General features: G+C 43.6%; 1 protein-coding gene across 3 annotated transcripts in view; it reads right to left on the minus strand.

The window, feature by feature from the left end:
- usp6nl (USP6 N-terminal like) overlaps positions 1-14,201 on the minus strand; it is a 242,110-nt gene that overhangs the window by 138,612 nt on the left and 89,297 nt on the right. For all 3 annotated transcript variants that reach the window (XM_078553022.1, XM_078553020.1, XM_078553021.1), the window contains exon 3: positions 8,815-8,888. In XM_078553022.1, coding sequence (XP_078409148.1) covers positions 8,815-8,888 — 74 coding nt within the window. The remainder of the gene's footprint in view (positions 1-8,814; positions 8,889-14,201) is intronic.

Raw genomic sequence — 14,201 nt, forward strand, 5'->3', positions numbered from 1 at the left:
ATATTGAAGCATGGGTGAACTTTTATACTATAGAAGCAGTCAGGCTGGCAACAAAGCACTTTAACGCCAACTCTACCACTGATCACAATGAAGGCCTTCAAGATGTAATGTGACCCACATCCTTGCCAATAACAAGCTCACTATTGTATTCAGCACAGAATCTAATAGCATCAGCAATAACCTCCATTTCTCCTTTGCCCTCCACTGCCTTGGTATTGCAGCAGCTTTCATGCAATTTGAGATGAGATACTGCAACTATTCATATTAATGTGGCCTCCTCTAACTCCATTCACAGCCTGCCCAACTATGGGATTTTGCTGGTATCAAGCTTTTGGAATGAATTGTCTTTTGGGACGGCGTTCCATAGAACAGGGATGTCCAACATTTTGGAGCTGGGCACTTCACAATGATGCCACATCAACCGCACAATCGGCTGCACAATTTGTAGAACTACAAGCCAAGGTGCAAAGGAAATTCAAACATCCGATCCGCAAAATTTGAAATGGCCATGAACAAAAGTTGAGACCCACCTCACAGACAAATGACTATACATACACTGAGGTATTCACACAACAAACAGAATCTCCGAGGAATGCAAAAATCAAGACCCTACCATACACAAAACAGAGAGAACCCCAAACATGAAAAAGCACTAATATCTGTTATAAATTATTTTTAATTATATTTGGTATTTGAGGATCCCCAGCAGGGCCAGCATTTATTGCCCATTCCTAGTTGACCTTGAGAAGGTGGTGGTGAATTGCCTTCTTGATCCACTCCAGTCCACGTGGTGAAAGTACTCCCACAGCGATGTTAAGTCAGAACTTCCAGGATGTTGAACCAGTGACAATGGAGGAACGGCATTACATGCCGTAGTTAGAATTGCGCATGACTTAAGAGGGAAATTAGAGGTGATGGAATTCCAAGTGCCTGCTGCCCTCTGCTTTCCTTTGCAGCAGAGATTGCAAATTTGGGAGATGCTGTCAAAGCCATCTTGGCAAGTTGCTGCACTGCATGCTGTAGATAATAAACACTGCAACCGCGGTGTGCCAGTGGTGCTGAGAGTGATTGTTATACGTGGATGGGGTGCCAAGTTTCAAGTCTTGTTAGAGCTGCACTCTTCCAAGCAAAGAGAGAGCAATCCATCACACTCCTAACTTGTGCCTTCTAGATGGTAGAAAGGCTTTGGGGAGTGAGGATGGGAATCGTTCGCAGCAGAATACCCAACCTCTGGCCTACTCTTGCAGTCACAATATTTATACGGCTGATCCAGCTAATTTTCTTGACAATGGTAATCCTCAAGATGTTGATGGTAAGGGATGCGATGGTCATAGTGCTATTGAATATCATGGGGAGGTGGTTAGAGTCTCTGCTTGTTGGAGACAGTCATGGCCGAGCAGTTGTGTGGATTCAATGTTATCTGACGCTTAGCAGCCTAGGTCTGAGTGTTGTCCAGGTCTTGATGCATGTGGGCATGAACTGCTTTGGTATCTGACGGATTGCAAATGGAAGGCAACATTGCCTAATCATCAGCGAACATCCCCACTTCTGGCCTTATGATGGAGGGAAGGTCATTGATGCAGCAGCTAAGATGGCTGGGCCTAGGACACAGCCTTCAGGAATTTCTGCAGCAATGTCCTGGAGCTGAGATAACTGACCTCGAACAAACACAACGATCATCCTTTGTGTTAGCTATGTTATATTATGGTATGTTTTTTCTGGATATATTGGCCTTGGAGGGAGTGCAGCCAAGATTTACCATGGCTGGGCTCCATGGTGAAATGATGGGAAGGGATTACACAAACAAGAGTGGCATTCCTTGTAAGTTAGAAGGCTAAGGTATGATCTGATCCAAGTTTTCAAGATATAGAGGGAACTAATAAGATTAAAAGAGAAAAGCTATTTCCACTGGTTGGGGAACCTAGGACCATGGTCTTTTCCAGGCAAGAATTAGGAAACACTTCCACCCGTAAAGACGAATTGTTAATTATCGCTACGTGCTCGAGAGATTTGTGCTAATCAAAGATATTAAGGAATATGGTCCCCCTCCCTCCAAACCCATTACTTCAGTTTTATTACACTTCTTGGGGGAACACTCAGTCAAACTCTGCCTTGATGACAAGAGCAGGCACTTCTCACTTCACCCATGGAATTCAGGTCTTTGGACGATGTTTGGATGAAGGCTATAATGAGGCCTGGAGCCAAGAAGTCCTTGAGGAACCCAAACTGAGTATTCTAATTGTTTTTGATGTTTAAGTGCAATTTGATAGGATGTTCTAGAGTTGGCTGATGTGACAGTAGCTGACTGGATTAAGTTTATCCTGCTTTACACAGACAAGAAATATCTGGGTAAATTTCCACTGTTGGCTAAATGTTAGTGCTGCAGCTGTACAGGAGCAACTTGGCTAGGGGCTTGGTAAGTTTCAGGAGAACCAGTCTTCAGCACTACAGACAGATGTTGTCAGGGCCAAAGCTTTCATTGTATCCTGTGTACTCAGCCATTTCTTCATATAACATGGAGTGAATCAAACTGGCTAAGGTCTGGCTTCTGTGATGGTGGGAACCTCAGGAGGAAGCTGAAACACATTATCTACTCGGCATGTCTAGCCAAAGTGGTTGTGAGCACTTTAACCATGTCTTTTGCACACATGTGCTCTTCCTTTGCTGAGAATGGGAATATTCATGGGCCCTCCTCCTCCCATTAGCTGTTTAATTGTTCACCAGCATTCAGGACTGGATGTGGCAGTACAGCAGAGCTCAGATGACATGCTGATTGCAAGATCGCTTATTTGTGTCTATAGCACGCAGTTTCTGCTGTTTAACATGGCTGTAGTCCTGTGTATCTTCACCAGATTGGCACCCCATTTCAAGTGCACTTTGGTATGCTCTTCTATACTCACTGAACCAGGGTTGGTCCATGCCTTTGGAAATGGCACAGATTTGCCAGACAATGGTATAGCAGATTGTGGTGGAATGCAATTCTGCTGCTGCAGAAGACCCATCGACCCTCGTGGATGTGCACTATTGAGCTGCTAAATCTGTTCTGAATCTAAGTCATCTAGTGGTTTGATCGAGCTACACAACACTGTGAAGGGTAGCTTCAGTGTGAACAGGGGTCTGGGGGAGGCGATGGCATAGTGGTATTGGTATTGTAGCTGTACTAGTAATCCAGAGACCCAGGGTAATGCTCTGGGAGCCCAGGTTCGAATCCTGCACGTCAGATGGTGGAATTTGAATTCAATAAAAAATAAATAAAAATCTGGAATTAAATGTCTAATGATGACCATAATACCATTGTCGATTGTTGTAAAAACCCATCTGGCTCACTAATGTCCTTCAGGGAAGGAAATTGATTGTCCTTACCTGGTCTGGCCTACATGTGGCTCCAGACCCACAGCAACGTGGTTGGCTCTTAAATGTCCTCCGAAATGGCCTAGCAAGCCGCTCAGTTGTAATAAATTGCTACAGTCTCAAAAAAAGGAATGAAACCGAACGGGACACCCGGCATCGACCCAGGCACCAGAAACGACAACGGCAATCGCAGCCCTATCAACCCTGCAAAGTCCTCCTTACTAACATCTGGGGGCTAGTGCCAAAATTGGGAGAGCTATCTCATACTAGTCACACAACAGCCTGATGTAGTCATCCTCACGGAATCATACCTTACAGATAATGTCCCTGTTATGACCGATGCAGTTGGTAAAGCGGAGTTATTTTAAAAATCCAAGAGGGAAACTTAAAACAATTGTCATAACCAATAATTTTAAGTGTTATGTTTAAGTGTTTTAAGGAATCAGACCACTAGTTCGAGGTTTTACATTAAACTAAATGAAACGTTTTATTAATTTATACAGGTTAAAAATATATGTACACATGGCTACAAATTACTGCTATCATAACTTAACAAATTCCCAAACTAATCTCCATTAAGGCAACAGCAACCCATAGACTTAACCTAACAGCAGGCAAAGCATGTTCACCTTACAAATTCAAAATTAGGTTCTTTTCACTGTGGAGCCAGTTGGAGGCTTGCAGCTGCCTTTTGATCTTACATTGCCTCTGCTCTGCACACCCGAAAAACTACTGAAGTTGTATCTACCAGCCCCACTGAATGTTAATTCTCATTGTATCAACAACCTCTCTGAACTTCACCTTTTAACAATGAAACCCCTTTCATAATGCCAATTTCATGAGTAATATAGCAGCTACCGAGGCACCGGAAAAGACAATGGCAAACACGGCCCTGTTGATCCTGCAAAGTCCTTCTTCCTAACATCTGGGGGCTCATGGCAAAATTGGGAGAGCTGTCTCACAGACTAGTCAAGCAAAAACTAGTCCTCACGGAATCACGCCTTCCAGAGAATGGGAACTGCTAGAAAAGCATCAATTTTCACCCCACTTCTTGAATGCTCTATTCAAAAAATGCAAATGCATGCTATCCTTCTTACATATCAAAACTAGTACCCAATATCAAATCACCCAGACTACCTGGCTTTAACCATTAAGACATACCCTCAGGTTAAACCTCTATTTTAAAAGAAAAATATTTTCCAAAATATTATACAGGTTAATAGCTTGATGACAGTCCCAGACTCCACCATCACCATCCCTGGGTATGTCCTGTCCCACCGGCAGGACAGACTCAGCATAGGTGGTGGCACAGTGGTATACAGTCGGGAGTGAGGTGCCCTGGGAGTCCTCAACATCAGCTCCAGGCCCCATGAAGTCTCACGGCATCAGGTCAAACATGAGCAAGGAAACCCTCCTGCTGATTACCACGTACTGCCCTCCCTCAGCTGATGAATCAGTGCTCCTCCATGTTGAACATCACTTGGAGGAAGCACTGAGGGCGGCAAGGGCCCAGGATGTATTCTGGGTGGGGGACTTCAATGTCTATCACCAAGAGTGGCTTGGTAGCACCGCTACTGACCGAGCTGGCCGAGTCCTAAAGGACATAGCTGTTAGACTGGGTTTGCGGCTGGTGGTGAGGGAACCAAGAGGGAAAAATATACTTGACCCCATCCTCACCAGTTTGCCTGCTGCAGATGCATCTGTCCATGACAGTATCAAAAGTAGTGACCATCGCACATTCATTGTGGAGATGAAGTCCCGCCTTCACATTAAGGATGCCCTCCATCGTGCTGTGTGGCACTACCACCGTGCTAAATGGGATAGGTTTCGAACAGATCTAGCAAGTCAAGACTGGGCATCCATGAGGCGCTGTGGGGCATCAGCAGCAGCAGAATTGTACTTGAACACAATTTATAACCTCATGGCCCAGCATATCCTCCACTCTACCATTACCATCAAGCCAGGGGATCAACCCTGATTCAATGAAGAGTGCAGGAGGGCATGCCAGGAGCAGCACCAGGCATATCTAAAAATGAGGTGTCAACCTGGTGAAGCTATAACACAGGACTACTTGCGTGCCAAACAGCACAAGCAGCAAGTGATAGAGCTAAACGATCCCACAACCAACAGATCAGATGTAAGCCCTGCAGTCCTGCCACATCCAGTCGTGAATGGTGGTGGACAATTAAACAACTCACTGGAGGAGGCTGCTCCACAAATATCCCCATCCTCAATGATAGAGAAGCCCAGCACAGCAGCGCACAAGATAAGGCTGAAGCATTCGCAACAATCTTCAGCCAGAAGTGCCAAGTGGATGATCTATCTCAGCCTCTTCCGGAGGTTCCCAGCATCACAGATACCAGTCTTCAGCCAATTCAATTCACTCCATGTGCGATCAAGAAATGGCTGAAGACACTGAATACTACAAAGGCGATGGGCCCTGACAATATTCCAGCAATAGTACTGAAAACTTGTGCTCCAGAACTTGCCACATCCCTAGCCAATTTGTTCCAGTACAGCTACAACACTGGCATCTACCCGGCCATGTAGAAAATTGCCCAGGTACATCCTGTACACAAAAGACAAGACAAATCCTACCCGGCCAATTACTGCCCCATCAGTCTATTCTTGATCATTAGTAAAGTAATGGAAGGGGTCATCAACAGTGCTATCAAGTGGCACTTGCTTAGCAATAACCTGTTCACTGATGCCCAGTTTGGGTTCCGCCAGGGACACTCAGCTCTGACCTCATTACAGTCTTGGTTCAAACATGGACAAAAGAGCTGAACTCCCAAGGTGGGATGAGAGTAACTGCCCTCGACATCAAGGCCACATTTGACAGAGTGTGGCATCAAGGAACCCCACCAAAACTGGAGTCAATGGAAATCAGGGGGAAATCTCTCCGCTGGTTGGAGTCATACCTAGCACAAAGTAAGACTGTTGTGGTTGTTGGAGGTCAGTCGTCTCAGCTCACTGCAGGAGTTCCTCAGGGTACTGTCCTAGGCCCAACCATCTTAAACTACTTCATCAATGACCTTCCTTCCATCATAGGGTCAGAAGTGGGGATGTTCGCTGATGATTGCGCAATGTTCAGCACCATCCACGACTCCTCAGATACAGAAGCTGTCCATGTCCAAATGCAACAAGACCTGAACAATATCCAGCCACGGGCTGACAAGTGGCAAGTAATATTCGCACCACACAAGTGTCAGGCAATGACCATCTCCAACAAGAGAGAATCCAACCATCACCCCTTGATGTCCAATGGCATTACCATCACTGAATCCCCCACTATTAACATCCTGGGGTTTACCATTGACCAGAAATTGAACTGGACTAGCCATAAAAATACTGTGGCTACAAAAGCAGGTCAGAGGCTAGGAATCGAGCATGACTAACTCACCTCCTGACTCCCAAAAGCCTGTCCACCATCTACAAGGGACAAGTCAGGAGTGTGATGGAATACTCCCCACTTGCCTGGATAGGTGCAGCTCCCACAATACTGAAGAAGCTAGACACCATCCAGAGCAAAGCAGCCCACTAGATTGGCACCACATCCACAAACATTCATTCCCTCCACCACCAACGTACATTAGCAGCAGTGTGTACCAGCTACAAGATACGCTGCAGGAATTCACTAAGGCTCCTTAGACAGCACCTTCCAAACCCATGACCACTAGCACCTAGAAGGACAAGGGCAGCAGATAAATGGGAATACCACCACCTGGAGGTTCCCCCCAAGTAACTCATCATCCTGACTTGGAAATATATCACGATTCCTTCACTGTTGCTGGGTGAAAATCGTGGAACTCCCTTGCTAACAGCATTGAGGGTGTACCTACACCACATGGACTGCAGCAGTTCAAGAAGGCAGCTCATCCCGACCTTCTCAAGGGCTACCAGGGATGGGCAACAAAAAATGCTGGCCCAGCCAGCAAAGCCCAGATCCCGTGAATGAATAAAAATAAGGTCACTGGTTCCACAAGGACTGTAAAATGGTCACACTATAAATATGTCATGGACAGGTGCATTTGCGACAGCAGATTAGTGAGGGTGATCTTAAGATGATTTCTCTCCTCATGTTGGTTTACTCACCACCTGCAACAAATTGCAGTCTGGCAACTATGTCCTTCAGGACTCGGCCATCTCAGCCAGTTTATCTGCAAAGGGAAAGGTCATTATCAAAAGGGGGTTCCCGTTGCCAATGTCTGACTTGATGATGAGTCTGCATGGTGTCTGGATTCCATGTTAAGAGGGCCATTGCCACCCAACTATATACCACTTTGCCACCACACCTGGTGGTTCTGTTCTGCCAGTGGGACAGCACATACCCAGGGATAGTGATGAGGAGTCTGGGACATTGGCTGACAGCCATGTTTGTGTGAGCATAGCTATATCAAGGAATTGGCTTGCTCTCCTAACTTTGGCACATCCCTAGATGTTAGTGAGGGGGCCTTTGCAGAACTTGGGACTGGGGCTGAATCTGATGCTGAGGTCAAAGCTGAGTGATACAACAAAATTATTTTCTAGGCCCTTATAAATTGTACAAGTACAGTCACTGATATCCAACCACAATTTCCTTGCCCTCAGCATTTAAAGGAGGCTGCATAAATTTATAATATGGCCTGGTTAAAGAGAAGATTTTCAGCTGCTGTTTGTGAAAGTGCAATATAGCTGAAAACAACACCCAGTTTCTTTTTCCAACAGATATAGCTGGCTTAATTATAACCAATGAGTTTAAACAACATTACAATAATTCCATTTCATAGGCAATTCACACCTTAATTTTTCAATTTAACTACACAATCATTTATGGATGTTCCATGAATGCAAACAGACATTTAAATATTAATGCTTATTAATGTAATGAAATACCTATAGATACTTCCTCAAATCGACTGTTTCCTTTATCCAATCTTCTACTATTAAAGGGACCCAATAGAGTAAGTTTTACCATTGAAGGGCTCAATTTCTCTCGGTAGTTGCTGCTTATATTTTGAATGTATAAGAGAGAAGTAGGATACTACACTACATACAGAGCTGTATATTTTTACAATATATCATCTCCAAAATGACTGTCAACCTGGGATAATTTGGTTAGGAATACATTAAGCAATGGATAAAGCCAGACAAAATAGGAAGATGCTGGCTAAGGTGCATCCTATTCCTCATTAATGGCCCATGCTCTCTGATAGTTAGATGTAATGCTACTGATTAATTTAGCATGACAGTAGATTGATAGCCTCTAAAGGAAAAATGCATAAAAGCAAGACTTGACTAACAGGAAATGCCCACCAAGTTTTGCATTGAATTGGGACAGTTTAAAGGAAGTCTTTATTCCTCCAGCCTACATTCCTCTGTAATCAAATTCAACAGAATGTCTGAAGCAGTCATTAACTCCACAAGCAATGTTAAAAAAGAGAAAATAATTCTCACATAAAATGCAGGTTAAAAATACTTCACCTTGTCATACTTTGATACTATCTCAGCTCGCTCTTCGGCAAGTTTCGCTGCCGCATCCTGCTCGGCATCTGGATCTACAGGGAGACCAGAAAAAGAATGGGTCAACATTATGAGTCTTCCACGAGTATAAATAAAGCTATTAAACAAAATGATTTCAAAATAGCTGCTTCCTCTCAGCTGGTTTTACAAAATGAAACTGGGTGCAACAGGTTGAGTCACATCTGTTGCAGACTAACTAATACTGATACTGATTTTATGCCCTTGTTACAACAGCTCCTGACAAGTTGGTATGCGACTGAAGTCAACTCAAACACGATTTATGTTGAGGAAATATAACAATTGTGTTTACTGAGTGTTATATTTATAAATGATTGTTTGTGTTCTATTTGATTTTGTTGTTGTATTTACACATTAGCCTGTAATCAAATAATTTTAGTAATAAAAGCAAAAAACTGCAGATGCTGGAAATCCAAAGCAAAAACAAAAATACCTGGAAAAACTCAGCAGGACTGGCAGCATTTGCGGAGAGGAGCACTTGGGGTCTGACTAAGGATTATAAAAGAGCTGAATTACTTTGAACCCTTTTATCCTGTCTAGGATTTCTATCTTAATTTGATGAGTAAACAATTTTATCTGGGTTATCGCCACTATTCACCTCTTCCTTTCTGAATATTTAACACCAATTATTTTCAACTAAAAATGAAAATGAAGGTCTTCAGGAGACTATAGTGAATATTTAATATGGATAAAATTCATCCAGGAATATCTAGACATAGCAAAAGTCTTGACTTCCAAGTTAATTTCAGCTTTTTTTTTCATGAAATAACAGGCCTGGTGTACAATGGAAACACCTTGAATACAAATGCAAAGCAATTCTATTGACATCATACCACACAAGTGATTAGCTCACAAAGCAGGAAGACATGGAGCATGAGGCAAGCTTCTGAGATGGACTAGAATTTCACTAAACCACAGAAAGCAAAGTGAGGTTGTGAATGGAGTCACACCGAGGTGGGCTCGGATCACTAGCAGGTGTCACAGGATCAATGTTGGGGACATGTTTATTTACTGTGGATATAAACAATTTAGTTTTGCAGGGAGAATCAAAGCTATGTAGGTTTACAGATGGCATCAGGTGGAGTGAGAGGGGCAGTCAAATACGAGGGAACTGTCAACACAAATATAAAAAAATCTTGATAGGTGGAGATAGTGACCTGATAAATGATGCCATTTAGACATTCTAGACAAAGACAAAGTAATGAGACATTAGGGAAGGGAAATTAACCATGTAAATATAGTATTCGCAGTCAAAGAATTTCCTTTGTTAAATAGGCCTGTTATTCAAAAAAAGTGCAAATTAACATACAATTCAAGGCCTTTACTATGTCTAGGTATTCATGGGCTACAGGAAACAACACAAACAGTGGGCATCTGGAAGTGACAGTGGATAGCATTATGAAACCAAAAGGACAGTGTTTAGAAGCAGTACAGGAAGCTAACTAGCTTTGGGGATGTACTGCCAGAGATTTATAACACAAATCCTAATAGATAATTACAAATCTACAGAAGGCACTAGTACCGTGACAGCTAGAGGACTGCGTACAATTTTGATTGTTGCAGTACAGCAAGGAAGTGCCAATACTAAAGGCAATGCAGTAAAAGACAATTAAATGAATATCACACAAAGCATCCAAGTTAAGACAACAACAGCCTGAATGTGTTTAGAACCTTGAACATAACCCAGGGAAGGAGTGCAAATGACAAAAATTGACATCGAGCCAAAGGAGGAGCTATTAGGGCAGATAATGCCAAGTTTGGTCAAAGATGTAGGTATCTTGAAGGAAGAAAAGGGAGTGAGAGCAGAGAGTGATAGGGAGGGAATTCCAAAGCTTAGGGCCTAGATAGGTGATGGCATGGACACCAATTGTGAGGCAAAGGAAGTGGGGGAAAAGAAAAGAGTAACACAGATTTCTCAGAGTTAAAGGACTGAGGGAGCTGATGGAGCTACAGCGAGGCGATGCAACAAATGGATTTGAACACGAATGAAAATCTGAAAATTGAGCGACTGGTGAACTGGGAGCCAATATAGGTTAACGAGCACAGGGGTAATGGATGAACAGAAATTAATGCAAGTTAGGATATGGGCAGAGTTTTGGATGAACTCAAGTTTATGGAGGGTGAGCAGTTTGGTCAGGACAGCACTGCAGTGGTCAACACTGAAATCATGAGAGGATACATGAGGGTTACAGCAGCAGTAGCCAGTCTTTGTGATAGAGAAGATATGAGATCAGAAGCTCAACTCAAGATCAAAGTCAAATAGGATGATAAGGTTATGAACAGGCTGGTTCAGACAGACTGTAGACTGGGAGGGAGATGGAATTAGCTGGAGATCAAGGTTTCTGGCAGCGGCAATGACAAAAGCTTTGCTCTTTCCAAAGTTTAATTGGAGGAAATTTGTCCTTTCCGAACAAGGTGTCAAACAAGCAGTTGATAACACAGTTGGAGTGCAAGTGTTCAGAGGTGTGGTGCTAAGTAGGACTGTGTTTCATAAGCATGTGGAACCTGATGCCAAGTTTTTAGTTGATGCTGCCACATATAGAGGAGGGGATGGGGTCACAGTTGGATCCCAGAAGTACTCCAGAGGTAATGGGACAGATTGAAGAGTCTGGGCTTGCTTACTTGGGATAAGAGGGGATCAGGTGAGATATTATTCCATGCATTCATAATGCAGCATGTCATAAATTAAAGCATAGTATGTTTGATATTGCCATTAACTCTGAAACCAGAAGAGAGGGGTTTGGGTTTAAAAGAGTGCATGTGCACACAGGGTTTAGATTTAAGTGCTTTGTGTAGAGGGTAGTGAACCTGTGAATGGACTACACAGGGGAATAATGGAATCAGAGTCTGGAAACAGAAGTGTTGAGCTGGATAAATATTTGAAGAAATGGCTATTTATTTTTGAAAACATCATATAGTCTATTTAGATGCGTATTTACTTAATTTGCATCTTATTCAAACCTGACTGTGGCATGAAACCTGACCATAGTTACCACATCTCAGCTCACAATTTAGACTGACATGGCAATATAGTATTTTATTCGAGCTGCATTAATGAGGGTGTCATCCTTCAGATGAAATGTCAGACAGACAAATCATCTCTCTCCTTACCCCCAGAATCCAGTCAAAGTACTACCAAATTCTGGGACCTTATCACAGTGCTGCCACACCACAACAGCCAACCACGTAGAGTACCACATTCCTATTATGAAATTGCATATTCCACTTGGAGCATCAACAAAACAGATCAACTATTATTTAAGAGTGCATCTAGCCCTTGGTTTCGTCAGAATTCCTGTGTCAGCCTTCCTCTAACACACTACAATAACATAATACTTGTCCACAACGTATTGCAAATCATTCAATTCTTGCAGCAAATTTATTCAAGCTCAAAGCAAATTCACACCATCTGGTTTTACTTGTGAACCAGTCCCATGCAAATTTCTTAAAGAGAAGGTAAACCAACTTACTCAAATCACTGAAAATTTATACAGTTATTTTGCCTCAACAACTTACATTTACACAGCACTTTTAAAGCAGCAAAACATCCCAAGGTGCTTCACAAGGGAATTATTGAAATTTTTAAAAATTCAATCATGGGATGTGGGTGTCGCTGGACAGGCTACCATTTATTACCCATCCCTAATTGCCTTTGAGAAGTGGTGGTGAGCTGCCTTCATGAACTGTGAGAGTCCATGTCGTGTAGGTACCTCCACAGTGCTGTTAGGGAGGGAGTTCCAGGATTTTGACCCAGCGACAGTGAAGGAATGGCAATATATTTCCAAGTCAGGATGATGAATGGCTTGAACAGGGACTTCCAGGTGGTGCTGTTGCCATGTGTCTGCTGCCTTTGTCCTTCTCGATGGTGGTGGTCATTGGTTTGGAAGGTGCTATCTAAAGGGCCTTGGTGAGCTCCTGCGGTGCATCTTGTAGATGGTACACACTGTTGCCACTGTGTGGTGGTGCTGGAGGGAGTGGATATTCGAGGTGCTGGATGGGTTGAGAATCAAGCAGACTGCTTTGTCCTGGATGGTGTCAAGCTTCTTGATGGAGCTGCGCTCATCCATCATACGACTGACTTATGCTTGTTGATAGTGGACATGCTTTGGGCAGTCAGATGAGTGACTCACTGCAGAATTCCTAGCCTCTGACCTGCTTTTGCAGCCAAAGTATTAAAATGGCTAGTCCAGTTCAGTTTCTGGTCAATGCTAATACCGAGGATGTTGATAGTGGGGGATTCAGCGATGGTAATGCCATTGAATGTCATGGGGCAATGGTTAGATTCTCCCTTCTTGGAGACAGTCATTGCCTGGCACTTGTGTGGCAGGAATGTTGCTTGGCACTGTCAGCCCAAACCGGGATATTGTCCAGCTCTTACTGTATTTGGACATGGACTGTTTCAGTATCTGTGGAGTCACGAACGATAATGAACATTATGCAATCATCAGCGAACATCCGCATTTCCGACCTGATGATGGAAGGAAGGTCATTGATGAAGCAGCTGAAGGTGGTCAGGCCATGGACACTACCCTGAGGAACTCCTGCTGTGATATCCTGGAACTGAGATGATTGGCCTCCAACAACCACAACCATCCTCCTTTGTGCTAGGTATGACTCCAAACAGTGGACAAGTTTCCCCTAATTCCCATATACTCTAGTTTTGCTCATGCTCCTTGGTGCCACACAGAGTCAAACGCTGCCTTGATGTCAAGGGCAGTCACACTCACCTCATCTCTGGAGTTCACTTATTTTGTTCATGCTTGGATTAAGGTTGGAATGAGGTCAGCTGAGTGACCCTGGCGGAACCCAAACTGGGAGTCAATGAGAAGGTTACTGCTGAGTAAGTGTCACTTGACAGCACTGCCGATGACCCCTTCCATCACTTTGCTGACGTTCGAAAGTAGACTGATGGAGTAGTAATTGGCCAGGCTGGATTTGTCCCATTTTTTGTGGACAGGACATACCTGGGCAATTTTCCATATTGCCAGGATGCTGCCAGTGTTGTAGCTGTACTGGAACAACTTGGCTAAGAGCACAGCTAGTTCTGGAGCACAATTCTTCAGTACTGTTGCTGGAATGTTGTCAGGGCCCATAGCCTTTGCAGCATCCAGTGCCTTAAGCTGTTTCTTAATATTAAGGGGAGCAAATTGAATTGGTTGATGACTGGCATCTGCGATTTCCCAGTTCACTCTAGCCAGCTCCGCTTTCATGCCCTCATAATTGCCCTTATGTTTAAAACACTCATCTTAAATCCACTCCTCTCTCTCTCTCACACACACACAAACTCAACATTAAATTCAATCAGATTATGATCACTGCTACCGAGGGGT

This window comes from Cetorhinus maximus, chromosome 12 (assembly GCF_964194155.1).
Source record: "Cetorhinus maximus chromosome 12, sCetMax3.hap1.1, whole genome shotgun sequence".
Taxonomy (NCBI): domain Eukaryota; kingdom Metazoa; phylum Chordata; class Chondrichthyes; order Lamniformes; family Cetorhinidae; genus Cetorhinus; species Cetorhinus maximus.